The sequence below is a fragment of the Xenopus laevis genome, chromosome 8L (assembly GCF_017654675.1).
Source record: "Xenopus laevis strain J_2021 chromosome 8L, Xenopus_laevis_v10.1, whole genome shotgun sequence".
Taxonomy (NCBI): Eukaryota; Metazoa; Chordata; class Amphibia; order Anura; family Pipidae; genus Xenopus; species Xenopus laevis.
The window spans coordinates 20623625-20651183 of NC_054385.1; the positions used below are offsets into that span (position 1 = coordinate 20623625).

The 27559-nt window shown below is 43.1% G+C and overlaps 1 protein-coding gene and 1 pseudogene across 1 annotated transcript; one reads left to right on the plus strand and one right to left on the minus strand.

Annotated features, from left to right (window-relative positions):
- Positions 1 to 1207: 1207 nt before the first annotated feature.
- Positions 1208 to 8791, minus strand: LOC108698874 (serine/threonine-protein kinase N2). The gene is made up of 13 exons (XM_041573883.1): positions 8707 to 8791; positions 7334 to 7382; positions 6122 to 6555; positions 5083 to 5172; positions 4912 to 4987; positions 4626 to 4717; positions 4201 to 4374; positions 3614 to 3676; positions 2749 to 2825; positions 2110 to 2252; positions 1740 to 1817; positions 1489 to 1569; positions 1208 to 1387 (listed from the first exon to the last, which is right to left on the minus strand). The coding sequence occupies exons 2-13, from the start codon at positions 7370 to 7372 to the stop codon at positions 1208 to 1210; spliced, it is 1527 nt and encodes a 508-aa protein (XP_041429817.1). The 5' UTR covers positions 7373 to 7382; positions 8707 to 8791.
- Positions 8792 to 16389: 7598 nt separating this feature from the next.
- On the plus strand, positions 16390 to 21630 carry LOC108698250 (annotated as a pseudogene).
- Positions 21631 to 27559: the final 5929 nt, after the last annotated feature.

Here is a 27559-nt window from a genome sequence, read left to right on the forward strand (position 1 = left end):
AAGGCAAAAACCCTTTGTGAGGGAAAAATTCCTTCCTGACTCCTTAACGGCAATCGGATTTGCTCCCAGGATCAATTTGCCATATTTAATCAAGAGAAAGAGGGTAAGGGAAACAGATGGTAATATGGCAGCATACACATGAGCGCCTTTAGGCTGCTAGGGGAACCCTGCATTCCATTTCTTTGGTCCCTTGCAGCCTGCAGACCCGGCATTTGCAGTCTGAGGGATGGAGAGAAAAGAAATGCAGGGTCTACCATGTGGCTAAAGGGGGCTTCTGTCTATGAAACCATATTTGAGATGGGAAGGGAGGGACTGCTGGTGGAATTACAGTGGCAGGAAGGGAAACAAAAAGCAATAAGGCTACGTAAACATGAGCACTGTTTAGCAGCTAGATGAATGCTGCATTCCATTGAACCCAGGCATCCTGCCACCCGGCGTTTGCACACTAAGGGATGGAGTTGAAAGGAATGCAGAGTCTACCGAGTGGCTAAATGGTGCTCCAGTTTATGATACTATATAAGAGGGACAACTGCTGGTGGAATTGGAATGAAGGAAAAGAAAAAGAAAGCAATATGGCAGCATACGCATGAGCGCCATTAAGCTGCTAGGTGAATGCTGCATTCCATTCCATTCCATTGGAGAACTGGCAGCCCAGACAGCTTGCAGACCCGGCTTCTGCACACTGAGGGATTGAATGAAATGGAATACAGGGACTACCGAGTGGCTTAGGTGCATCTGCCCATGAAACCATATTTTAGGTGGAAAGGGAGGCACCGCAGGTGGAATTACGGTAAGCAATATGGCAGCTTAAACATGAGCACCGCTAAGCAGCTCGGTGAATGCTGCATTCCGTTTCATTCCATTGGAGCCCCAGCAGCCTGCAGACCCGGCTTCTGCACACTTGGGGGATGGAGTGAAAAGGAATGCAGGGTCTACCGAGTGGCTTAAGTGCGCTCCTGTTTATGATGCTATATTTTAGTAGGAAGGGAGGGCACCGCCGGTGGAGCTGCGGTAGAAGGAGATGGGGCACCGCTGGTGGAGCTATGGTGGAAGGAAGAGGGGTACTGCTAATTGCTCTGGATGGAAGAGAAACAGAAAGCAAGATGACCTGATGTGAAACCTGATGTGCAGTTTTTCATGTGGACCCAATCTTCTGTCAACGCGGGGGATGGCAATGATTTTTGCGTTGCAGGATGATCACGCAGCTCTATATTGCGGAATAATCGAAGCTCCCAAAGGCATCAGCGATCTCTTTTCTTATTCCCAAGGAACCCTCGGAGGGAGGTGTTAGAAGTAGATCCCAGGGTCCATCGTCGGAAAGTCCAACATCCTCCGGTATGAATGGGGGCTGCAATTTTCTCTGTAGCAAAGCCAGCCAGTCAATGCCCTGGTTAATAGACAATATAAAACATTCTTTATTAATTCTTTTGTCCATCTGTACCTTTAGTTCATTTTTGTAGCTAGCAGAAATTGACTGAAGTAACTTACTCGAAAGAAATGATGATGCATTAGTTCACCTGCATCTTCCTCGCTGGAGCCCAGCCGCATCCATGGGTCCAACTGTAAAAGCTAAAGAAAAAGAGAGAAACATTAGTAGATAGGCTTTGTTGCAGTGCTGTGTGCCAGTTAATGGCTATAAAGGCTCAATACTGTTAGACTGCACAAATAGGATAGTGCTACCTATTCATGAATCACTGGTTAGACCACACCATGCACCCTTAACTTGCTGTGTAACTTACCCCTGATATTAAAATAGCTGCATCCTCAGCCAGGAACTTTGGGCAGACGAAGCCAATAGATGGTCTCATCCATGGTAGCTGCAATGTGAAACATAAGAAAGATCTGTTATTGTAGTTTAAAGAACTAATCAGGTGTAACTGACCAAGAAGACTACAAAACCTGTTGCTATATATACATTAAGGGGCTTTTATAAAGATAGCTTTGAGTATATCGTGAAATATTTATATTCCCTACACACGTGATCAATTCTGCAATGCAAACAACTGATTACTCTATGGCCATATGGAGCTAAAATAGTTGATGTTTGATGTTATTTCCAACTTAATGTACATTCACCTATTCAGTGCACTTATTGAGCTTTGTACTTACGTCCCCGACTAGCATCTCGAAGATCACGATGCCCAGAGACCACCAATCTACAGATCTTGAATACGGCAGCCTGGAGAGGACTTCGGGAGCCATGTAGTCATAGGTTCCATTCAGGCTGCGTGTTCTGTCCCCATAGCCAATTCCTGCAAAAACAGTTACTGTAAGTAAACTGGAAACCAGTGGGGCTTATTTATCAGTAGCGACTCAGACTCAAAGGGACAGTTCAGTTTGTTTTCTTTTCATCCTGAGCTGCATGATCAGCAAACAAACTGAACAGTTAGGTCCCATGTGGCCCCCCTTTCTAATCGCTGACTAACAGGTTAGAGAGATGCAAAAAGATGAGGTTTTTCTTACATTAGACGTCTTTCTATAGATTACATTCTAGGGTAACTCCGATCTATGTTCTCACTAAATATTAAGTGATACAAATCAATGAGGGTATGCCTAACAATTGGCACCCTCTAGTAATTTACCTTTCCTTCTCCTTTAATCTGATCTGCTAAAGCATAACTCAGTAGGTAAAGTTCTCTCTTGCTTTCTCATAATATGAAACTATAAATGTCAGTCACTTAGTGAGTCTCAAAAACATAACATGAAGCGCAACTCTTTTTTGACATATAAGTTTATGAGAAACCTTACCGTCTTTGCATAGTCCGAAATCAGCCAGTTTTATGTACCCGTTGCTGTCTAAGAGCAGGTTTTCCGGCTTGAGATCTCTGTTAATACAATGGCAAAAGTTAGAAAAGTACAAGATCACTGGCACACAAAAGGGGGAATAATTAGTGATTATATAGAGAATAACAACCTTTTTCTAAACTTTAAGTCACTGAGGAGATTCTTGACCATATAAAGGCACAAGGCTGAAGTTTTCATGCTCTAGTGGGGCAGGCTCTATAGGGGACATTAAAGGAAAACTATACCCCCCAAACAATGTAGGTCTCTATTAAAAGATACTGAGTAAAACAGCTCATGTGTAAAACCCTGCTTCATGTAAATGAACCATTATCGTAATAATATACTTTTTTAGTAGTATGTGCCATTGGGTAATCATAAATAGAAAATTGCCATTTTAAAAAATAAAGGCCGCCCCCTGAGATCGTACGATTCACTGTGCACACATACAAACCACATGTAAGGTCACATGAGCCAATTAACAGACAGAGTTCTGCCTTTTGCTTCCTCACTTCTTCCTGTTACAGTTAGTGTTGTAGTATTTCTGGTCAGGTGATCTCTGAGGCAGTATAGATAGAGTCACGAAATGGTGGTTCAAGGCAAGAGATGTAAAAGGGCAATATTTATGTAAATATTTATTCCAGTTTGGTAAGATTCTTTAATATGTCATTCAATTTGATATAAACTATCTGTTGCTTAAGTATTCATTTTGGGGGTATAGTTTTCCTTTAATCGTGGCTTCTTAAAAGTTTAACTGTAATGCTCTCTTATATTTTATATTGCAAATGTTTTCATTTACTTAAAAAAAGTATTGATATATATCTATACTTACCGGTGTATGATGCCATTTTCATGCAAATAGGAGATGGCCAGCAGTGTGCACGCAGCATAGAACCTGCAAAGAGAAAATGACTCCCATCAGTAGGTTATTGAATACATAGCCATTTATTTGTTAGTGTAGCACAGGGTGGTGATATCTCAGTCTAAATAGTACAGGCTCAGTGTGAGTCAAGAGACCCACTGACTATAATGGTAAGTTGTGTATGCAGCTCCGACTTATTAAAAATATCTGCACATCCCTTGAGTTCCTTATCCTGTGGGCTCACCCTCTCAGGTCACACAGTAAAGGCCAGAAATTAATTCCTACAAAACGAAGTAAGCCACAACAACCACAGAACTGTGCTGCTACTTTTTATTCTATGACATGTTTCAGATCACATGGACCCTTTCTCAAGTGTGTGACTTGAGAAAGACACACTTGAGAAAGGGTCCTTGTTATCAGAAACATGTGGTGGAATAAAGAGTAGCAGCACAGTTCTGCAGTTGTTGTGGCCTGCTATTTATGGTTTAGTTTGTATGAATGGTACTATATTTAAATAGCCCCCACATGACACCAGGTAAAGGTTCATTATTACGTACGTAGTCCTTTGTTGTCCAAATTTACGTTCCCTCTCCAGGAGACTCCTTAAGCAGCCTCCAGCGACATACTCCATAAGGAAGAAGAGATGGTGGTCTGACTGGAAGGTGGCATGTAGATCCACGGTGAAGGGGTGGACAGCTGCTGCGAGAGCGACCCGTTTCTCGACCAAAATCCTGAATATTAAAAGCATTCATTGTCAAAACAAGCCAGTAGAGAAAGTGTCATTCTGCCCATAGGAGCCACATTATTGTCTTCGATTATTTAGTATAGTACTAATTGGAGATGTTAGTAGAAGTCCCAAGACACATAACTAGTTAGGCATTGCTTGCATTATCAGGGTAATATCAGAGCGCTATAGCTGTTTGAAAGGGACATGGGTAAGTAATAATGCCAACCAGCCAATTGATCGTTCCCATAAACTGACCTTTCAACATCCCTTAAGGTGGTGATCTTCTGTTTTTTTAAGATCTTCAGGGCATACGATCTTTTTGATGCCGTGTGTTGCACATGGAGAACCTGGAATGAGAGAATATATTGAGGGAATTTTGAAGAAACACAGAAGGATACATGCAGAACCTCCAAACCCCTTGCAGAGAGCTCCAAGAATCCATCTTGCTCCCAAAATTGCAAGGTAACAGAACTAACTGTTTAGCCAGTGTTCTTACATGTGCCCAATAGTCATCCTAATTATGGATTAAGTTAAATATTACCTTCGCAAATCCGCCCTCGCCTAGGAAACCTCGTTGGGTGAAGTCTTGCAGAGTGCAGTTGGTCAAATGCAAAACTCTGAAAAAGATTTACACAGAATTTAACTCATTGTTATTTCAAATAAAAATGAAATGTTGATAGTGTCATCAGTTGCAGGTTGTACTGTATCTTACTCTGGTTCCGTCGTCACAGCTGGTGGAAAGTCTTCTGCTGTGTTTTCTGGATGAGTTGAGCCGATGTTCACTTCATCCGCAGACATCTCACTATAGGGAAAATGTAAGTTTGTTATTATGCTTGTGTTTTACTAACATGGGAAGCTAAGAGCTTTATATGTACATAGACATTGGAGTTCAGCCCTTTCAGAGGCAGAGAACGATTTGACAGCACAGTACAGGGTGAATTCAGGTGCCATGTCTGTATCTGGAGTATTACACCTCCACCAAAAGAAGTACAATGGTCGTATACAGGGCCTCCTTCAGAAATCACCGGGGCCTGTCCGGCAAAATTTTCTGGGCCCCCAAGCCCCATCCCATAGCTCGCCCACCCCACAGAAAAAAGCCAAACAAACATCAGAGCTGAAACAGTAACCCCCCCAAGTTATAAAAAGCCATTGGTGATCAGGGCCCCCCTCCTACAATTTAAAAAAATTTTGATTGCCTGCTCCCCCCAAGTTATAAAAAGCCACTGGTGGCCAGGACCCTCCTTTAAGTAAAAAAAAAAAAACATTGGTGGCAGCCCACCAAAATTTAAATCTTTTTGCCAGGGTTCCCCATAAGTTTGGCTCTTAAGGGGGTCCCAGTCATGCTTCACTTACTTGATTGCCAGGTTCCCCCCGCCCATCAGCATTCTGCAAAGTTTCTAAGAAAGGACGGGAGCTCCGGTTTCAGCATTATTTCTGTTCTATTCAGATCTCTGTGCCCTCATTGCTCGATTAAGTTCCCGGTGAAACGGCATTGGGATTGGTTAGGCTGGAGGAGAAGTTTCTACTTTACCCATCCAATCCCTGTACAGCTTTACTGGGACTTAAACAATCAACGAGGGCACACCAGAGCCCCAGTCCTCTATTATAAACATTGCAGCAGGCTGTCCCCCTAACACTCAAAAAAACCTTCAGACCCCGGGACAACTGTCCCCCCCCGTGCCCCCCTGATGGCGGCCCTGGCCATATATACAGAGAATACAGTTCATAATAAGCCGAACTCTGCATCTTACCTGCCCTCAGTGACAGCCAGTGGCAGTGCTGGTGCTGGATCTTGTGCCGTGGTGTCCCTCTCACTTGTGGTGGCTGGTTCTTCCGGTGTCAATACAACTGCTGGTGACTCATCCATAACACAGGAATCCTCTGGGGCATTTGTTGGTGGGTCATGGGGAGAACCTGGGTGAATCTCGGGGTCCTTTTGTGCAATTGCCACATTCAGGTTTTGAAGGGTGGCATAAAGAATTTTTAGCTTTTTCCCCGACTCCTTCATAAACTTCCTCAGACGGGCTAGGGTCTCCTTGTCTGAGGTCACTCTGTAGAGCTTTTCAGCGCCCGCTGCAATGCGCATCTCCTTCTTTATTTCTCCCATGACCTGATCTTTATTGGCCAATAGATGTAACCTTGGCCGCAAATCACAAAGTTTTGGGGACAAAACCTCATGATTGTCCTGTAGAAAAGGAGAAAAAGTTATGGAAACAATAGTTGGTTATTGCCTGCCTAAGTTACTGTAATTTACACTTTTTTTTCTTTCAATTCTAGAATCCCTGAAACTGTTGCCCAAGCCCTCCAGCTCCAGTGAGGAGCAAATCTGCTGGTGTCAGTAGCTGCTACTTCTCAATCTCTCTCTGCACTGAAATGTCACCAGGCTCAAGATTTTATTCTGCACTGGTAAATCCATATTCCAGTTCTAATCTACATCATGGCATTGCTATTTGTTTGATGTTTATACAGGTATGGGACCTGTTATCCAGAATGCTCGGGACCTGGGGTTTTCCGGATAACAGATTTTTCTGTAGTTTGGGTCTTCATGCCTTTTAGTCTACTAGAAATTCATTTAAACATTAAATAACCCCAATAGGCTGGTTTTGCTTCAAATAAGGATTAATTATATCTTAGTTGGGATCAAGTACAAGTTACTGTTTTATTATTACAGAGAAAAAGGAAATCATTTTTAACAATTTTGATTATTTGGATAAAATGGAGTCTATGGGAGAGTACAGTTATGGGATCTTTTATCTAAAATGCTTAGGTCCTGGACCGTAATTCTCTGTTCTAGCTCCCTCAAACAGGAACCTTGGCTTCCCATTTTATTCCAGATTCGCTTTATTTTTCCCTAACATTGTGCTATGGAATATATTGCTACTTTAAACAATAAATACTAATCATCTCCTCTGGACTGAGGCCATTGCACTCTTCAGTAACATGTTATATCCCATTAGCCTTACCGGATTGGTAGCACGAATGCAGGAATTCCGGACACCCATCTTGAGACTCCTGTAATGGGAAATAAACATTGTCAGTGCTGGTATGGGGATAAGAGGTCATTTTTATCTTTCTCAATAGAAACCCTCTTCACCAAATTGCATATTGGTGTTGTTATATTATATTGCCCCAACTCATACAATCCCAACATAGCTAAACATGGGAGGTTTAAGCAACTATCCCTACCAAAATATCGACAATGAAGGCAGGTTACCGGATACTCTTTTAATCCCAAAGAAAGCCTGGTCTGCCACGTTTAAATGTCTGGGTCACCCTTTCTTCCCATATGCCCCTATCGGGAAACCCCTTTCTCCCCCACTCGTCAAGAATCTCCCTCATTTTCTGTCTGGCTGATGTTGGGCATTAAAAAAACTGGCAGATTTTGTCTGTAATGCACAATTCACCACCCACCAGGAATTACCAAAAGAAAAGACCAAAGAAATATGGGAACAATCTTCAATTTCATTATAGTAGGAGATGTAAGCTCCAGTAAAGGTGTTGCTAAGCAGAGAACAGTCCCCCGATATATTTCTGTAGCTCACTAAATGTATGAAGATATCACTCAGGGCAGGAGTTATTTTGATGGCTTGTGTTCTGTACACTGAATTGGACACCCTGTGTTTAAATAAACTTCCGTAATGGGAAGAAAGTCTTCCCGCAAGCTTATAACTAGAATAAACTCATTCCAAGGTGATCTTAATTGTAAATCTCCCCTATTGGAATGCTCACTTGTGTTTTATCCTGATACCTTCTGCTACTGCCAGTCATCTATCTCTTTTATTCTTCACTAATCACTCAATGACAATATGTGTGTTTTATTTGGTTGTGAAAATCAGTAAACTTGAACCTTTAATAAAGGGGGTTTAACATATAAACCAATTTATACGTCTCTTCTATGACAACAGTTAATTTATTTACTAAACCATAAAGTCAAACTATATACTATATGAGCATCATGTAATTGTCTGGTGTTTATGAACTACTACTCTCATCTGCCAGGATTTGTAGCCATCAACGAAATCCAATGCTCTCTGAAAATCAATATAGCCATGTATAGCAGTCATTTCTTTTTATCTATAAAATCAATATATATATATATATATATATATATATATATATATATATATATATATATATACAGTCTACATCAGCTGGCAGGAATTGGGGCACTGGTGTAAGGGCAGGTAAGAAGTAGGTGCGCTTCAGTTTTTGGAGAAAACAAGTACAGGCCTGGGAAAGAGATGTGGGACCTTACAAATTGCCCCCTCCCCCTTAATTAGGGCAGGTTTGCTGTAAAATAAATCATAAACTGTATGAATTGTATTTGCAGGATTACCTCTTGAAAGAAGCTCAGATGTCAGATGTTCAAAAAGAAAAAGAAAAAAAAAATACCAAAACGCCTGAGGTGTTTTTGGCTTTTGGCTTAAATAGAGGGGCCGGCACAAGGCCGGGGGACCCCAGAGGGTCTCCCTCTTTAGAAACTGGCTCTCCTTATATGTGTTCAGAAAAGAATGTTAAAATCTGAACTAAGGAGAAGCCAGGAAAAAACACAGTCCAAAAAGAGCTGGTAATTTGCCAAAAAAGTAGCAATCCGTCCACTGTAGCAATCTGTATAGGGAAGAGAATAAATTGACAAATTAGTTTCAAGGATAATGCTTTTAACACTTAACTTAATATTTACTATAAAATATAGAGGAAAGCAGAGATCTAAACGTGAGCTTTGTGTCACTCCCAGCGTTTACTGGCACTCAGTTTATACAATGCAGTACCTCACAGCAGCCAATCAGAAATGAGCATTGGTATAGAGAGAATGAATACATAGTACATAAGATCACTGGCCAGGTGCAGATTGCCCACCCCCTGCTATAGGAAACATTTACAGAATAGCAATTAAATCTGATTGGAATCAATACTGCCCTACCATGTACCCTGTTGCCCCCCACAGCCGGGACATTTGAAGGGAATGCACATGAGACATGAAAGGAAAAGACATTGCTATGTATTCCATTAAATTCATGTTAAGGTTGGTATATCAGAACAGGTTAGATACCCAGGGGCAGAGGGGCAAAACTGTAAGGAGCCTGTTAATACTGGTCATACGAATAAGGTATTTTTTAGTGAGGCAGAGGGGCCCCCAAATGTTATATGTTTATGGGCCTCAACTGGGAAAATGTGTATATTTGCTGTCAGCCTCTAAATCTCTTATAGGGATAGTACATTCACCACTCTACCAACCAACGGACTAAACCAACTGTCAACCCCTGGGTCTGTGTCTCCGAACCCATTTTAGGGGTAAACTCTCCAAAATCCCTGAAATCAATGAGAGGAGCAACATCCGCTAGTCTTGGGGGTATCAACCAACTACCCCCCCCTTTTCACTAAAATAAAGGTTATTTGGCAAAAAATCTCTTATAGTGATAGTACATTCAGCGCTCTACCAACCAACGGACTAAACCAACTGTCAAACCCTGGGTCTGCGTCTCCCAACCAGCACTAAGAGTAAAGCCATTGTCCATTTTAGGGGGAAATTCACTAAAATCAGTAACACGATCAATATCTGTTCGTCTGGGGGCATCACCCAACTGCTTCCCCTCTTTTTTCACTAAAATAAGCATCTCTCAGAGGGAATATACACTTACCACAATTAAAACCAAAGGACTAAACCAACTGACAAATCCCTAGTTGTAATGTCACCTTTCTTATATGACACCCTGCTGTATGTCCCCCACTCATTAGCTTCCCCCCCAATTATCCCCATGGCATGTGACTATGCTACCCACCCCTAGTTCCAGATTTGGATAAATGGAGCATGTATTTAGCTACAGTGTTGGTACTTAATAGCAGGGCAGATACCCAGGGGCAGAGGGGCAAAACTCTAAGGAGCCTGTCAATACCGGGAACAGAAATGATCCACAAGGGTCCCCAAATGTTATTTTCTTAAGGGTTTGCTATAGAAAAGGTGTATATTTGTGTCAGCCCTGCATAACTTCCAAATCCTAGGTCTGTGTCTCCCAACCAGTGCTAAGATTAAAGGTATCTCCAAAACCCATTTTAGGGGATAGTTCTCCAAATTCACTAAAATCATTGAGAAGAGCAACATCTGCTAGACTGAGGGCATCACCCAACTATTTCCCCTCTTTTTTTAAACTAAATTAAAGGACTATTTGCTAAAAAAACTCTCAGAGAGAATTTACACTTACCTCTCACCCCAGTATCAACCAACGGACTGATCCAACTGTCAAAATCCCTAGGTATGAAGTCAACTCTGTCCCTTGCTCTTAAAGGGGAAGTGCACCCTTTTGATGAGTAAGGTTTATATGGCCTTTATTTCCACTTAGATGTGCAGTACATACATAGCTTATTGTGTACAGAGCATTTTTTTGCCCTATTGAGTCAGTGCAGTTACTGTGTTGCCATATCTTTTTGATCCATGAATTCATCAGCCTTGGATTCAATCACTGCTGCTGCTCCTGTTGTTTTTGTTTTATAAAGTACTATGTGCCCTGTGGAGACAGCAAACCCCTGGGGACACAGGAAAGCACAGGGCATGGGAGAGATTAGTTTGTGAACCTTCCTTCATGTGCCATCTTGGATCACAGTGATAGAATCAGTGTTTGGGTAAAAGATGGCACATGAAGGAAGGTTCACAGAATTGCATTAAAGATTATTTGGGAAGGGATAATGTCTGAGGAGGCCAAGATGCTTATATAAGTAGGACTGATCCTTTTAAAATGTGATATTTTGCCCAAGCCCTGTAACCAGTAGCAACATGTGCTGCATTTCTGACTCTCATCTTTCCATATCCTTCCTTTTTAATACCTTCAGAACCTATGACTCTGGGTTTCTTTTTTGGGTTTTTTTTTTTTCCCTGTGACCCAAACGTAATTGACTCCATTTCTTCAATAGGCTGCTTGCAACTGCCTGGTGGGGGAGTTATTGGTCGTCAAAGTTTCAGATTTCGGGATGGCCAGGCAAGTGCAACTAATTTCAGCTTCAGAAGCCACCATAAAGAGACAATTTCAAACTCCACCATTATTGTCATTCTTTATTAATACAAGCCTCACCTAAAGGTCCATCCTCTGACCAGGGCCTCCTTTCGCTCATGAAATGGGTACAGGAATAGGAAAATATTGGTGTATCGTGATTTCATTATATCATGGTTTCAAAAATATAAAGTGAAGTGTTTGTCAGTGCTTAGCCCAGATTTCTGGTGGATCAGTCTAATCACACATTCCCTTTCTTTTCTCTCTCATTTAGGAGTGTTCGTGTGGGAACTGTTCAGCAAGAGCAAAATTCCATTTGAACGTTTTTTCAACTCCGAGGCTGTGGATAAAATCTCAGCTGGACTAAGGCTCTTCAGACCCAAGATGTCTCCCGAAAGAGTGTACATGCTGATGAACAACTGCTGGTAAGAGGTACCAGGGATTAGGTTTATGTACACTTTTAACATAATGAAAAAATGCAGTCCCGGATATTCTGGTCCAATACAGAGAACTACTGTCAGAATGATTATATCTATATTGTAATATCGATGCAGCATCCTTCTATGTGATTACAATCCATGGACAGACTGTAGCAGCAGGTACTGATATATAAGGGCATGTTAATGTTGTGTATAATTGTTGTTATTTCCCTAGGCAACAAGCTGGGAAAGGGGGGAACACGTGCGTCTGCTGCTGCCCTCACCTACGCCCACCTAGTATCCCCAATCTGGATCTTTATGGGACAACTTCCTGCAGAGCCTCCAGCTGGTCCCACGTTGCAGAGGATGGATCTGCTGCCTGTAACCCCCCAGGTTAGTGTTAATGCACACATTTTACACATTACGTACACATTACGTATTACACACTTACACTTATATGCACTCACATACATTTTAGTGAGGCAAGATGTTCTCCGGGATTGTTGCTGTAACTTTGGGGTAGTGCTTAGTAAGGCAAGATGGCCTCCGAAATTGTTGCTGTAACTATGGGATAATGTTTTGTGAGGCAAGATAGTCCCTGGGAGTTTAGCTTTTATCACTGTATTCTTCCAAATTGTGTGTGTGTATATATTTATGTACAAAGCCTTTTATTGCTTATCACATAGACCACTGATCTTTAGATTCTTCATATTCGGCCACAGTACACAGGATTTGTTTTTTCTCTGGGCCAAAACTCCTTTCTATGCAGTTATATTTATACACATTGGTATTGTCTGTTCACAAGACAGCACTTTATAAATAGAGTTTTGTCTGTCCAAAAACTTTGTGTCCATGCAGAGTATTTTTCTTTTTTGAGTGGGAATCACATTAAACAGCATAAACGCCAATGTCCCTTTAATCTTTGGAGTTAGTCACTTTACCATATAAGCAAGGTTCTCTGTCTCAACCCAATGGCAATTTATCAAATGACATCGTTTTTAACCAATTATTGCCAGCTATTTACTTTCATAAGCAAAAATATTGGGAATAAACCATATAATATTTTTAGCTGAGTAGTCTACTGGGCAACCCTTCAGAGCAATGGGCAGCACCACCATGTTGCTCTTTCAGTCTATGGGGCTCCGTATTATTTACATATGCAATATTAATCACTTACTCAGACATTAATGTTGAATAAGGGGTGACATGTAGAATAATAATAGGGTTAATGGAAATATACAAAGAGTAATGTCATCAAAACGATGATATTGCCTTCCTTGCTGCTTCTGAGATGTTAAAACAGCAGCATAGCTGATTATTACACTGCACAGCCACTCAACCTCACAAGGACTGGGAGTGTTAATAGAAGACTGAATTTGATAACACCCATCTCTCCATCGTTGATTATCAATTAAATGCTTCCGTATTAATTATACAGGTATGGAATCCTTTATCAGGAAACCCTTTATCCAGAAACCTCTGAATAACTGTGAGACGCGCCAGAAGATTCTCTCCGTCTCTTGCCTCCTGGCGCGTCTCTCGTCGTGTACGGGTGAAGTATACTTCTGGGTTCTGGGTCAAAGTGACGCTCGCGTCATGACGCCACGAAATGTCGGCGAATTCAAATTCTTGGCGCCAAAAAAGCTTTAAAAGTCTAGTCCTCCATTTTGAGAGTGCCCAAGCTGGCTTCACTTTACTGATCCTGCCAAAGCGTTATTATCGTGTTTGAATTCCTGGTTTTTGACTTCTGCCTGATTTCTTGACTTTGATTCCTGTTGCCTGCCTTGATCCCTTTGCCTGACATTCCACTAAGCTTTTGCCTAATCCTTGCCGTTACTGTGTTCTGGACTTACTATTTTTGCACAATCCCTTGTTCAGTTCCGTAGCAGAAAGCCTGGAAACACTGGAATCTACAGGGGTGCCCTGTGCATCTGTGCCTACCCGCAAAAACCAAATGTTCCTACTAACTAGTATGTTACAGGTTGTCTCCCATAGATTGCATTTCATGCAAATAATCCACATTTTTCAAAATGATTTCCTTTTTTTCTGTAATAATAAAATGGTACCTTGTACTTGATCCAAACTAAGATATAATTAATCCTTATTGGAAGAAAAAACATCCTATTGGGGTTATTTAATGTTTACATGATCTTCTAGTAGATTGAAAGTATGAAGATCCAAATTACGGAAAGATCAATTATCCAGAATACTCAAGGTCCTGAGTATTCTGGATGACAGGTACCATACCTGTATATACCTTCACTTACTTTAGACCCTAATAAGCCCTGAATTGTTTTTTGAAATCTTTGGTTTTGACACTAAACTTAATGAAGATGAGTGAATTGAAGGTATATACAGGTATGGGACCTGTTATCCAGAATGCTCAGGACCAGGGGATTTCCTGGGAGATTTGCGGAGGGTGAATAAATCAGATACTACGCTGTCCTGTACCTAGGAAATTGATCGTTGTTTCAAATAGCCTGATCAAGCAGAAAATAAGGTTGGCCTGTGATATAAACTTATGCTACAGGGCTGATTATTAAATTATGACGCTAGTTGCACTGGTTTCTGTGCTGCCATGTAGTAATTAAGTGTATTAATTACTAATCAGCATTATATTGTGACATTTCTATTCTATGTGTACTGTATATTGTGAGTTGGTCCCTAAGCTCAGTAAGTGACAGCAGCACAGAGCATGTGCAGTGAATCAGCAGAAAAGAAGATGGGGAGCTACTGGGGCATCTTTGGAGACACAGCTCTTAAGGGCTGGGATTGCCTTGGGCTGGTACAAAAGCCCAAAACATAATTTACAACATTTCTAGCTACTTCTTTAGTTAAGCTTTGCTTATCCTTTAAGCGGTATAGCTGTAACTGTAGGATAGTGTGTAGAGTTAGGTAAGATGTCTCAGGAATATGGAGTGTAACTGTGGGATAATGTGTATTGTAAGGCAAGATGTTAATAATGAAAGGGTGAATAGTAAGGCAAGGTGACCTTTGTGGTAACAACTGTATCTGTGGGATAGTGTCTGACTGGACTCCCCAAGGTGCCCCGTGAGTTCTGATGGTGGCCCAGTTCTTGAGATTCACCTTTAAAATACCTTTTAATAGTGGTTGGCAGTGATATTCTGTTACAATTTGCAATAGGTCTTCATATTTAAGTTATTTATCAATTTGTTTAGCTGGTCTCACGTTTGGTATTTCAGCAGCTATCTGTTACTAGGGTCTTATTTTCCATAGCAACCAGGCAGTGGTTTGAATGAGAGTCTTGAAAATGAGAAGAAGGGGGATGTAATAGGAAGATAAGTAATATAAAGTAACAATACAACTGTATTTCTTTAGTCTGCTTTGGTAAGTGAATCCCATTTGAAAGCTGGAAAGAGGTAAAAGAGGAAGGGAAATAACTCAAAACTGGATAGAATAAATAATGGAGACCTATTTCAAAATTGCTGGGACTACTACATTCTATAACATGCAAAATGTCAAATTAACTGTGAATTACCCCTTTAAGAATTACCATATGTTTTCCCCTCTTGTTTCAGATGGGTAAATCTTTCTGGCTGTGCCACGTCATTCTGATATGAGGAAAAGGAGGAGTTGGGTCAAGCCCCATCCTGCTGAGTTCTCTCTTGCTCTGCCCCACTCTGGGAAAGAGGTGAGTGCAGGAGGGGTGTACTACTAGAGATATCAACCCCGGCAATCAAATGGAAGCCCATCACTTAATAACCTTATCCCAAATGTTCTTTATTACACCTGTATACACTTTGCCATTTTATCTATCTATCTATATATATATATATATATATATATATATATATATATACATACATACAGTATATATGAAATATTCTGATTTCTGCCCACATGATGGCAGCATTTACTTAAAGCACAATCACTGACATTATCTGTGCTTTACTTCCCAGGCAAATTTACTAAAGGGCGAAGTGACTAACGCTGGCGTAAATACGCAAGCGAAGGAGATAGACTCTAACGGCAGGCAAATTTTCGCTCTGGCGAATGGACGTAACTACGCAAATTCACTAAGATGTGGATTTTAATGAAAATTACCTCTTGCGCCAGGCTTTCCTTCGCCACCTCAAACCTGGCAAAATGCAATAGAGGCGATAGGAATTCCTCAACGAAAAAAAAATGTGAACATTTTTCACAAAAACGCTGGAAACTTTTCAGTTTTTCAAAGTGATAGGCTGCAAAAGATCGTACATTTTTTTTAAGGTTACCCGGCTTCCCCCCTTCATTTTAGGGATGCACCGAATCCACTTTTTTGGATTCGGCCGAACCCCCGAATCCTTTGTGAAAGATTCCGAATACCGAACCAAATCCGAACCAGGAAGGGGAAAACATTTTTTACTTCCTTGTTTTGTGACAAAAAGTCATGCAATTTCCCTCCCGCCCCTAATTTGCATATACAAATCAGGATTCGGTTCGGCCGGGCAGAAGGATTCGGCCGAATCCTGCTGAAAAAGGTCGAATCCAGAACCGAATCCTGGATTCGGTGCATCCCTATTTCATTTCCTTACATATGGCACCTAAATTATACATTGGGCTCATGTGTAGGGCAATATAACAACTTTATTTTAATTTTATTAAGGTTCCCCGGGCTTGTGTAGTGTAATGAATTTGCTGCAACATATATGTCCGTTGAACTATAAATTCCCGCCGTATGCAAATTAGCCAACTGTAGCGCAACTTCACTTTGCTAGCCGAATTAAAACTAGCGAACCTCCGCCATCGTTCGGCGCCCTGGACGCAACTTCGCATTTTAGTGAATTAGCATTGTCCTGATGAATTTTAGCCTGCGAAGCGTGGCGATGTGAGCGAAGCCATCGCTGGCGAATTTCCGCAGGTTAGTGAATTTGCCGCTTTCTCTATATCTTTATGGATATCTAATACACAGGAATCATAAGCTCTAATCTGCAGTCTTGTGCTTTATTGTGGTCATGTGACAACTAGTATCCATATATTATTCCACAGGGCTGGACATTTTGCATGAATGGTTAGCAGTGTAGAGAATCCTCTGGACAGCACTTTGTGAGTATTTTATAGGGCCCAGTACAGTGGTCAATTTGTGGTAGTACAGAGCGTAATGGTTGTTGAATGATTGGCGCCTACTATTCGTCCAATTCTGCTACCGTCCTTGTGTTGTCCGGTCTGTAAAACATCTGTTACCCTGCAGATTAAATCTTCTGAGTGGATCTTACTGCCTTTTTCAATCATATTTCTTTACAATGTTACCCTACAGAGGCCACAGGCATAAGCTTGAGTTTCTTGAGTTTCTTTGACCCCATGCCAACACTTGTAAAGTGCATCCACTTCTGACTGTGGAGGTGTTTTGTATTATAAGCTCTCTTATGGCGTTCTGCTTGACTGGCGGCACAAAGTATTATATTGTAGTAGGCAGTGACTCAGGAAACATTATCATCCTGGAGTACTATCCTTCTAAGAACATGTTAGAAAAGATCCATCAGGAAACCTTTGGAAAGAGTGGCTGTCGGATTATTGTACCTGGCCAGTTCCTTGCAGTGGATCCCAAAGGCAGAGCTGTTATAATTGTAATTGCAATTGAGAAACAGAAATTAGTATATATTCTAAACAGAGATGCGGCAGCTCGACTCAAAATCGAGCACTGGAAGCACACAAGGCTAACACTCTAGAGAACCATGTTGTAGGAGTTGATGTTGGCTTTGAAAACCCTATGTGTGCCTGGAGATGGATTATGAGGAAACTGATAATGATCCAACTGTAGAAGCAGAAACCAACACACAGCAGACACTGACATTTTATGATTTAGGGACTGGGACTGAACCATGTTGTGCGAAGTACAGTGAGCTCTCGGAAGAGCGTGGAAACTTCTTATTGACAGTTCCTGGATAATCAGATGGGCTTAGTGGAGAGCTCATTTGTTCAGACAAAAAAATATTGGCTGTCCTATTCCTAGGAGACAGAATGACCTGGATGATCCAGAGCATGGAATGATGTTTGTCTGCTCAGCTACACACAAAACCAAATCCATATTATTTTTATTGGCTCAAACTGAGCAAGGAGATATCTTAAAGGTTATGTTAGAAACTGATGAGGACATGGTTACAGAAATCTGCCTGCAATATTTTGACACCGTTCCAGTTGCAGCAGTTATGTGTGTGCTTAAAACAGGCTTTCTCTTTGTGGCTTCAGAGTTTGAAAACCATTACCTGTACCAAATTGCTCACTTGGGTGACGACGAGCCGGATTTCTCCTCTGCTATGTCCCTTGAGGACGGAGACACTTTTTTCTTTCACCCACGCCCTTTGAAGAACCTTGTGCTTGTTGATGAACAGGACAGCCTCTCCCCTATTATGTGCTGCCAGATTGCTGACTTGGCCAATGAAGACATACCCCAACTATATGTTGCTTGCTGTCATGGGCCACCATCATCTCTCCAGGTCCTGAGGCTTAAGGTGTCTGAAATGGCTGTCTCAGACTGCCTGGTAATCCCAATGCTGTATAGACTGTTAGGAGGCACATTGGTGGTGAATGTGATGCTTACTGTATATCATTGTATCATTTGTGACTGCCGCTCTGGTACTCTCCGTTGGTGAAACTGTAGAAGAAGTGACAGATTCTGGTTTTCTTCGGACTACTCCAACTCTGTCCTGCACCCTACTGGGCGATGATGCTTTGGTTCAGGTGTATTCTGATGGCATCAGACACATACGTGCAGACAAGGGAGTAACTGAGTGGAAAACACCAGGCAAAAAGATCGTTGTGAAATGTGCTTTAAATCCGTGTCAGGTAATGATTGCTCTGACTGGAGGAGAGCTGGTGTATGTTGAGATGGATCCTTCTGGGCTTGTTGATAACACCGTTTGCAATTTTAGTCTTGACCCTTCAGACTGTCTTCAGCCACTCAGTATGCAGGCATTACCCGCACAGCCAGAGGCCCTGTGTATTGTAGAGATGGGTGCTGCAGGGAGACAGGATGAGCTTGGAGAACGTGGCTCTATTGGTTTCCTCAACATAGGCCTTCAGAATGGTGTGTTGCCTAGAACCAGACCCAGTTACTGGTGATCTTTCTGATCTTATCTTTGGTCTTGACCTGTCAAACTCTTCAGAATTAGATTACAGGGACAGGAGGTGGTTCTGGCAATGTCAACTTGCTCCTGGTTGAGCTACTTTTTTCAGTCATGCTTCCACCTCACCCCACTTTCATATGAGACCCTGGAGTATGCCTCTGGGTTTGCATCTGAACAGTGTCCTTAAGGATTTGGTGCTATTTCTACAAACAGGATCTTGGCACTGGAGAAATTGGGGTCAGTGTTTAACCAGGTGGCATTTCCACTTCAGTATACTCCACACAAGTTTGACACTCATACAGAAGGTAACTTACCATTAACATTATTGAAACTGATCATAATGCTTATATCGAGACTACAAAAGCCCAAAACAAACAACAGATGGTAGAAAGGGGAAGATGAAAGAGAACTGGCAGCAGAGATTGCAGCTGAATTCCTGAACGAGAATCTGCCAGAGTCCATCTTTGGCTCTCCCAAGGCTGGCAATGGTCAGTGGGCATCAGTCATTTGTGTCATGAACCCTATCCTGGTAAATGCTCTTGATTTGGTGTAACTGGAACAAAATGAGTCTGCTTTCAGTGTGGCAGTGTGCTGCTTCACTAATACTGGAGATGACTTTTATGTCTTGGTGGGGGTGGCTAAAGATCTTATCATGAAACCCTGTTTTGTTGCTGCTGGATTAGTATACACTCACTTGCAAACCAGTGCATAATGGGGGGAAATTGTAACATGTTGTCTGATGTGCAGGAGAGTTTCATATGGTGCATTACAAGGGCAATGAAAACCAGCTGATTATATTTGCTGATGACACATACCCACGCTGGGTGAGAACCTCTTGCCTCCAGTGGCTGGAGCAGACAAGTTTGGAAATATCTGCATAGTTCAGTGGCCTTTGAATACCAATGATCATTTTGATGAGAGGATCCTACTGGTAACAAAGCATTATGGGACAGATGTCTTCGTACCTGTTATGCTTGAAGACATTCATACCTGTTATGCCTTTTAATAGAGACTGTTTGTGCCAATTCACTTGCACTGCTCCGTCCCCTTCCCTTTTGACTGTTGTGTTTTTGTGCAACATACTTGTGTTTCATTTACGGCATTGGCATTATCTGGTGTATAACTGTGCATTTCTTTTTACAGTGGCCATATTCTGGGCGACCCTTTAAAGTATCTGACCACTAGTCCATGATGGATACTTTATAACTGACCATACACCGGGATGGCCAAATGAAACTGTTCTGTTTATTTGGATAGTTAGGCTGAATGGCTGATCAGACAGGTGGTGAAGGAGTTGCGGCTCCTCTTACTTCCTAATCTGCTGTTGGCTCCTGCCAGAAAAGTGCACTGGTTGATTAGATTTTCAGTTTGGACTGAGGGGCACCAATCTGACATGGGTCACATATATGGTTAGCAGTTGAGACTTTTGGGCTCTGCTCAAATTCTCATGTTTTATTCTGACATCTGTTACCTTTTGTATAATTAGTTTTATTTTGTAATAAGTTTCATGAAATGAGAACTTGAAAATTTTTTGTTAAAAACTAAAAACAAAAAAAATATTAACAAAGGGATACTGGTAGGTCCCATCTAGAATACACAGTGCAGTTTTGTTCCAGTACACATTGTTTATAACAGAAGCAGAAAGATTCCACCCCGTCACACCCTAACAACCCGAATATGAGGCCCAGCTCCATTAATCACAAGGTGACAGATATTCAAATGAAGAGCTGCAATTTTGAAAGCGAGTTCTTAAAATGCATAGTACATAACAATGTAATATGCAAGTAACTAGATGTCACTGTGGAATACCATTTTATACAAACACAGCACTGTGCCACAGATTGTAGTCCTGTCACATCTACATTAGAGGGCATCAGTATCCCAGTCTTACTGCATTCATTGGAAGTGAGAGTCTGCACTGACTCACATGTAGCCTTTCACTTGCTGCCCATCACGCTATCAATACCTGACAGTATTTATGTTGTACTTTCAAGCCTTTTAGTGGGAGGTTGCTGGGTGGTGCTATGGGACTTGCAGTCTAAAGGACCAGTGACATAAAAAAAATTGTTAGTATACATAAAAAAAAAACCACCAAGACAAATTAAACTTTAAAATCGCACAGCCTTTATTAAGAAATAACTTACCGAAACTCCGCTTCTGCTCCTCTTCAGAAAAGGCAACAGGGAGCCGATCCATTGTGCGGCGCTGGATTTTTTCTTCCTGGCTATCTCCCATATTCCACTGACAGCTTGTGAAGCGAAGTGAAGCTGCCCATCAGGGAGCGCTATATTGTACAGATCACCCTGGCCTTCAAGTGCACTGGAATCTGGCCTTGCAGCGCTGCACAGTGGCCCCATTTCCCGTGGACTGGGCCCAACAGAGTGGCAGAAGTGAAGGCAGAAGGCTTCAACCTACTATCCAAGGAGTGTTAGTCCCTTACCGGCAAGCAGAGCTCCGTGGAGAGACGTCAGCTTGCTGCTGGGGGGACCGACACCTAGAGCTGCCCGGGAAGCTGCTAAATAACTATCACATGAAGACCTTGCTGCTGTACGAGTGCGAGAAGCACCCACGGAAGACAGACATGTGCGCAGGCACCTGCGACACTGAAGGCAGGAGATGAGATGTAGCAAGATGCCATTGAGCCGATGCCCCAGACAAGCCTCGTCCCAGTCGTAAGAGCAGCGCAGCTTGAGATAAAGATCTGTGAACCTGGAACCATGTAGATTTATAGTAAGTGAGGGACAAAGTACCCAAATATTCCACTAGGATAGTGTCGCACTACTGGGGCAAATATTCTATGAGGTCAAAACATAGTAGAATAGCGATATTTTCTCCTGGTCGGACAAACACTGACCGACTTCAGGCAGTTTGCACTAACTCTGCGCTTTCATTGCGCTTTCCTTTACCAAAGTCCCATCGTTTCTGTATAATTCGCAGAGTTAGCGCAAACTGTCTGTAGTCGGTCAGTGTTGTCTGAACTGCCAGGAGAAAATATCACTATTCTACTATGTTATGACCTCATAGAATATTTGCCCCAGTAGTAGCACACTACTCCAGGCTAATATGTGCGCTGCATCTGGCTCCAGCTGCTTCACTACACTACTCGCTCTTCCCCCTGTGTTTAGGCGCACTGGCCAATACGACACTGTGTGGCGATTGGAACCGAATAGTCGGAGCCAGGGGCTCAGTACCTTCCTACACCTGCTGCAGCCTCGTCGGGTCATAGAAAAGGGAGGCACCTAGAGCACAGAAAGATCCCCAAGCAATGCATGCGCGCCCCCATCTCCATCCCGACCGCCGCCCCCTCTCCTTTCCTGAGACTGACTGTAATGCCGGAGCTCCGGACTCGTCCAAGTCATCGAGCAGCGGCCAGCGTCGGGGACAGAATCAGCATCTCTCGCCCTGCTCTTTGCCAAGGACAACGCTACGGCTCCCCCTCTCCTTTATTCCCCGAAGTAGTCCAATAGACTGCCTGTATGCACCCCCACAGCATGTTACTCTGCTGCCCTTTTCCCTGTGTGAAGACCTCCTGCAACTGTCCTACCCTCTTTCACACCTGCCATGTCAAGGGAAGATGGTCACCTGCAGAAATTCCAGTCTGGACCGGGCATTTCATACCCCTGGTCCTGTCCCGTGCCATGCTCCCTGATCCACTGTTTTGGATGATATTAGAGAACCTTTGTGATGATTTTATGTATTTCAATGGAGTGGGTAAGGTAGGCTTTAGAGATAAACTACAGAGAGTGAGAGACAGACCTGCTACTACAGGAGAATGGGGAAAAGGGACTTTCCAGAACCTACAGATTGCCAGTCCGGGCCTAGTACCTTAGAATTATGGGAAGACTTTTGGCCTAATAGTCCGATCCTAACTGATCCCAAGTCACAAACCCATTCAGCTAAACTTGATACAAGCCCAATATAAACATCACTTCACAGTGACGTGCAGCAAAGTAATCAAACCTATTAAATGAGTGCCTGTCATCAGAATCTGCTTTTTCTAATAATGTGTCTTTTTCTAGGGTAAACCTGCTGTTAGTGGAATGTTTGGCCTTGAATTCAGATGTATGGAGTTTTGTGCAGCGATGCTTTGGAAATTTGGTAATGTACTGCTTGTAGCTTGGAGAAATATTCATAAACTTATATTTATAGGTTGAAACTTCCAAATCTGCTGTGTTCTCGTACATATAATAAATTATGTTTCTGATGTATGTGATTGTATTAAGTGAAACATGATTTTTTTCTTTCATTTCAAATCAGTCAAATAGGCTGGCATCAAAAGGGTTAAAGCTATTATAAGGTAATTACGTCTTTCTGCCCCTAGATGGCAGTGTAGAAATGGGTTAGATTAGACATTTGCTGTATATATAGTATTTGGCCACTAGAGGGAGTAGTGAAAGACATAGGAGGTTCTAAGAGGGTGGGGTTTAGAAGAATATGAAAGGAGACAAGTCACAGGGGCAGATGTGCATCAGAGGAGGAACATCTATTGAAGAAGCCACTTTGCAGAAGAACAACTGGCAGGACCCAAGTAAGTAGGAAGTGTGAGGCCTGGTTAGCATAGGATTTGTTTTCTTTAGTCACTGCTCAGCCCCTTAGAGGGGAATGTGGTGGCAGGTCCCCTTAGCATTAGGGCATGGTGTGTGTAGTTTGTTGTGAGCCAGAGATTATTGTGTGGGGTTGGTGTGTTTTATCCTCATTTGTCAGTGAGATTTGAGAGTCCAACAATATGAAACAGCGCTCCAAAAAGCTCAGGGTAGAGACCTTTACCGTTACTTCCACCTTGATTAAAACCAATGTTTCACTTTAGATTAATTGGCTTTATTTTCAACTCCAAAAAGACTCTAAAACAAATGAGCTGTATATTGTGTAAAAATCTTTTCTTACGATAAATATGAGTTGCACTCACGTGTTTAAAAGGTTAAAAAAGTCAGAATGTGCACTATTGGGTGACCCAAAGTATGTCGATTTCTCAAGCAGGGTTTTATTCAATGTTATTTATTTAGTGGGATTGCATATAAATTATAGTAGATTTGGAAAGCTTAAGTTGTCCCAAAAAAACCATGATATAGTTTTTTTTATTTATAATTTTCATACATTTGTCTTTATCAGGAATATGCCAGTAAGAAGCAGAAGAAAAGAGAAGGATAAAGCAGAAGGGATACAATTGAGATCAGAAGACAGAGGAAGACCAGACATTTCCCTGCGACACTCTCCTGGTAAGTATTATGACTTGGTCGGTACAGAACAAACTCAGGCTCAGTCCGGCATTGCCCAATAAGGCATTTTCTGGTAGTGGGCTGTAGAAGTAATTCATAGATAAGGGTTTAGAAGTTTTTTATTATACTATACAGCAGATAGACAGCAGCCAGATATCCATTTATTTGGCAGGCAGTGTCAGAACTGGGGGAACCGGGGCCCACTGGCATGTCCTGGTTATCAGTTTGGCAGTTTATTACTGATTTTCCAACCCATAGCTCTACATTGTCCTTTCAGATCCAATTTCTTTCTCTTGCTAATGAGGGGAGATTGTGGCCCCTCTGCTGCCTGAAGTTTGCTGCTGCCCTCCCCCCTTGTGCGCTCGCCTTTTTGCAACCAAATCAGAAACATTTTATGAAAGGTTTTCAGCTTGGTGCTTTGTAGTAGAAAGATAAGCATACCCAATTTGTATTCGGGGAATGTGTACTTTTTGTAAATGTGTTAATTTTGCAGGAATGACAGAACTGATAGCTCAAATGGGGTGTCTTCATTTTGGGGCCCCCATATGCCACATGTAAACCTATACGTATACGTGCCCGACCACAGAGCCAGCCTATATCAGTGGTACAAGGATATCTAATAGGAATAATTACATAAAAATCTTATCTGTATTTGTATAGAACTGGCTCTTTACTGTGACAACTTGGTGCCACCAACCAGTGTGTCAATCAATAGGAGTGCTGTCCATGGTACTGAATGGAAAAGGCAGTTTATGCTTCCCTCAATGGCTGCATTAGTTATTGCAGTATATGTACCACAAGTCACATGTTAGATATGTACTTACTATAGCAAATGTGTTTTATGTAACATAGTCACATAGATTGAAAAGAAACACAATTCCATCAAGTTCAACCTTTTTAGTCAATATATAACCTGCCATTTGAAGCCTCTCCAATTTGCCTCAGAGGGGCAAAAACAAGTTGACAATCGGACTTGTCCCTGGATCAACTTGTACTATGAGCTATCTCCCATAACCCTGTATTCCCTCACTTGCTAAACACCATCCAACCCCTTCTTAAAGCTATCTAATGTATCAGCCTGTACCACTGATTCAGGGAGAGAATTCCACATCTTCACAGCTCTCATTCAGCTCTGGCGCTCTCTGTACCATAGCTCTCATATTAGGTGCAATGTATTGCTGATATATAGAGATAAATCACTTGTTCAAGACAATGGAGATCCGTTGATGGCTGGAGGGCTCCCTAGGTTTTCCAACAGTTTGTGCAGGAGACAGCCCGCCCGCCCTCCCCTTTACCTACACAGGGAGCCCGCCCGCCCTCCCCTTTACCTACACAGGGAGCCCGCCCGCCCTCCCCTTTACCTACACAGGGAGCCCGCCCGCCCTCCCCTTTACCTACACAGGGAGCCCGCCCGCCCTCCCCTTTACCTACACAGGGAGCCCGCCCGCCCGCCCTCCCCTTTACCTACACAGGGAGCCCGTCCGCCCTCCCTTTACCTACACAGGGAGCCCGCCCGCCCTCCCCTTTACCTACACAGGGAGCCCGCCCGCCCTCCCCTTTACCTACACAGGGAGCCCGCCCGCCCTCCCCTTTACCTACACAGGGAGCCCGCCCTCCCTCCCCTTTACCTACACAGGGAGCCCGCCCTCCCTCCCCTTTACCTACACAGGGAGCCCGCCCTCCCTCCCCTTACCTACACAGGGAGCTCGCCCTCCCTCCCCTTTACCTACACAGGGAGCCCGCCCTCCCTCCCCTTTACCTACACAGGGAGCCCGCCCTCCCTCCCCTTTACCTACACAGGGAGCCCGCCCTTTACCTAACACAGGGGAGCCCGCCCTCCCCTTTACCTACACAGGGAGCCCGCCCTCCCTCCCCTTTACCTACACAGGGAGCCCTCCCTCCCTCCCCCTTTACCTACACAGGGAGCCCTCCCTCCCCTTTACCTACACAGGAGCCCTCCCTCCTCCCCTTTACCTACACAGGGAGCCCTCCCTCCCTCCCCTTTACCTACACAGGGAGCCCTCCCTCCCCTTTACCTACACAGGGAGACCGCCCTCCCTCCCCTTTACCTACACAGGGAGACCGCCCATCCATTTACCCACACATGGAGCCCGTTCACCCTCCCCTTTACCCACACAGGGAGCCCGTCTGCCCAATTACCCACCCGCCCCTTTACCCACACGGAGCCGCCCACCCGCCCCTTTACCCACACAGGAAGCCCGCCCACCCGCCCCTTTACCCACACAGGAAGCCCGCCCACCCGCCCCTTTACCCACACAGGAAGCCCGCCCACCCGCCCCTTTACCCACACAGGGAAGCCCGCCCTCCTCTTTACCCACACAGGGTAACTTTCTTCTCATGACACCAAATCCTATAGACTTCTACTCTCTTCTATATTCTCCTTATGATTACATGCTATTATACCCCAGTCTGCCAAATTGAATATTCCAACTACCCGTTTTCATTAGCAATAGGTTGTTTTCACCTCCCTCTCTGTCACTGATTGGTTGCTAAGGCAAATGGGACCATAGGAACAACACAGCAGCAGCTTCTAAACTGATTGCTAGTGGGGCTATTTGATTCACTCTCCCATCTACCTCTCCCTGTATATGTCATCTTGGCTTTTTCAAGGAAGGACCAACCTTTATTCCCAGCCCACCAATACCCAGAATAAATACACACACAGCTTCTTTGTGGTTAATCTGTGTAAGTCACAGCTTTATTGATGGAATTCCTTCGATCCTGAGGAAGGCGAAAAAACCTTTGTGAAGCTAGGTCTAATCTGCTTCACTAGAGGGAAAAATTCCTTCCTGACCCCTTAACGGCGATCGGTTTTGCTCCCAGGATCAATGCTCCATAATTAAAAGAAGGAAAGCAGGGTGAGGGACAGAGAAGGAAATTTGGCAGCATACACATGAGCTCCATTAAGCTTCTAAGTGAACACTGCATTCCTCTTCATTCCATTGGATCCCGGATTTTGGAGTTTGAGGGATGTAATGAAAAGCAATGCAGGGTCTACTGAGTGGCTTAAGGGTGCTTCTGTGTATGAAACCATCTTTTAGATGTAAGGGGGGGTACTGCTGTTGGAATTGTGGTGGAAGGAAGGGAAACAGAAGGGAATATGGCAGCATATACTTGAGCGCCATTAAGCTGCTAGGGGAATGTTGCATTCCTTTCAATTTCCGTCCCAGGAAGCCTGCAGACCCGGCTTCTACAGCCCGAGGATGGAGTTAAAAGCAATGCAGAATCCACCGAGTGGCTTAAGTGTGCTCCTGTATATGATACCATATTTTGGATGAAGGGAGGAGCACCGCTGGTGAAGCTGCGGTGTAAGGAAGGGAAACAGAAGAGAATATGGCAACATACACATAAGTACCTTTAAGCAGGAAGGTGAATGCTGCATTCCTCTGCATTCAGTTATTCCCCTTGCAGCCTACAGACCCGGCTTTGCAGTCTGCAGAGGGATTGAGTGAAAAGGAATGCAGGGTCTACCGAGTGGCATAA

Excerpts from the sequence above, each read along its gene's own strand:
- LOC108698874 (XM_041573883.1), bottom strand. The coding sequence starts at position 7,372 with ATGGGTGTCCGGAATTCCTGCATTCGTGCTACCAATCCG. Across the intron at positions 6,556-7,333 it reads GCATTCGTGCTACCAATCCG|GACAATCATGAGGTTTTGTC; the intron begins GTAAGGCTAATG and ends CCTTTTCTACAG. Across the intron at positions 1,818-2,109 it reads TCGAGATGCTAGTCGGGGAC|CTACCATGGATGAGACCATC; the intron begins GTAAGTACAAAG and ends TTCACATTGCAG.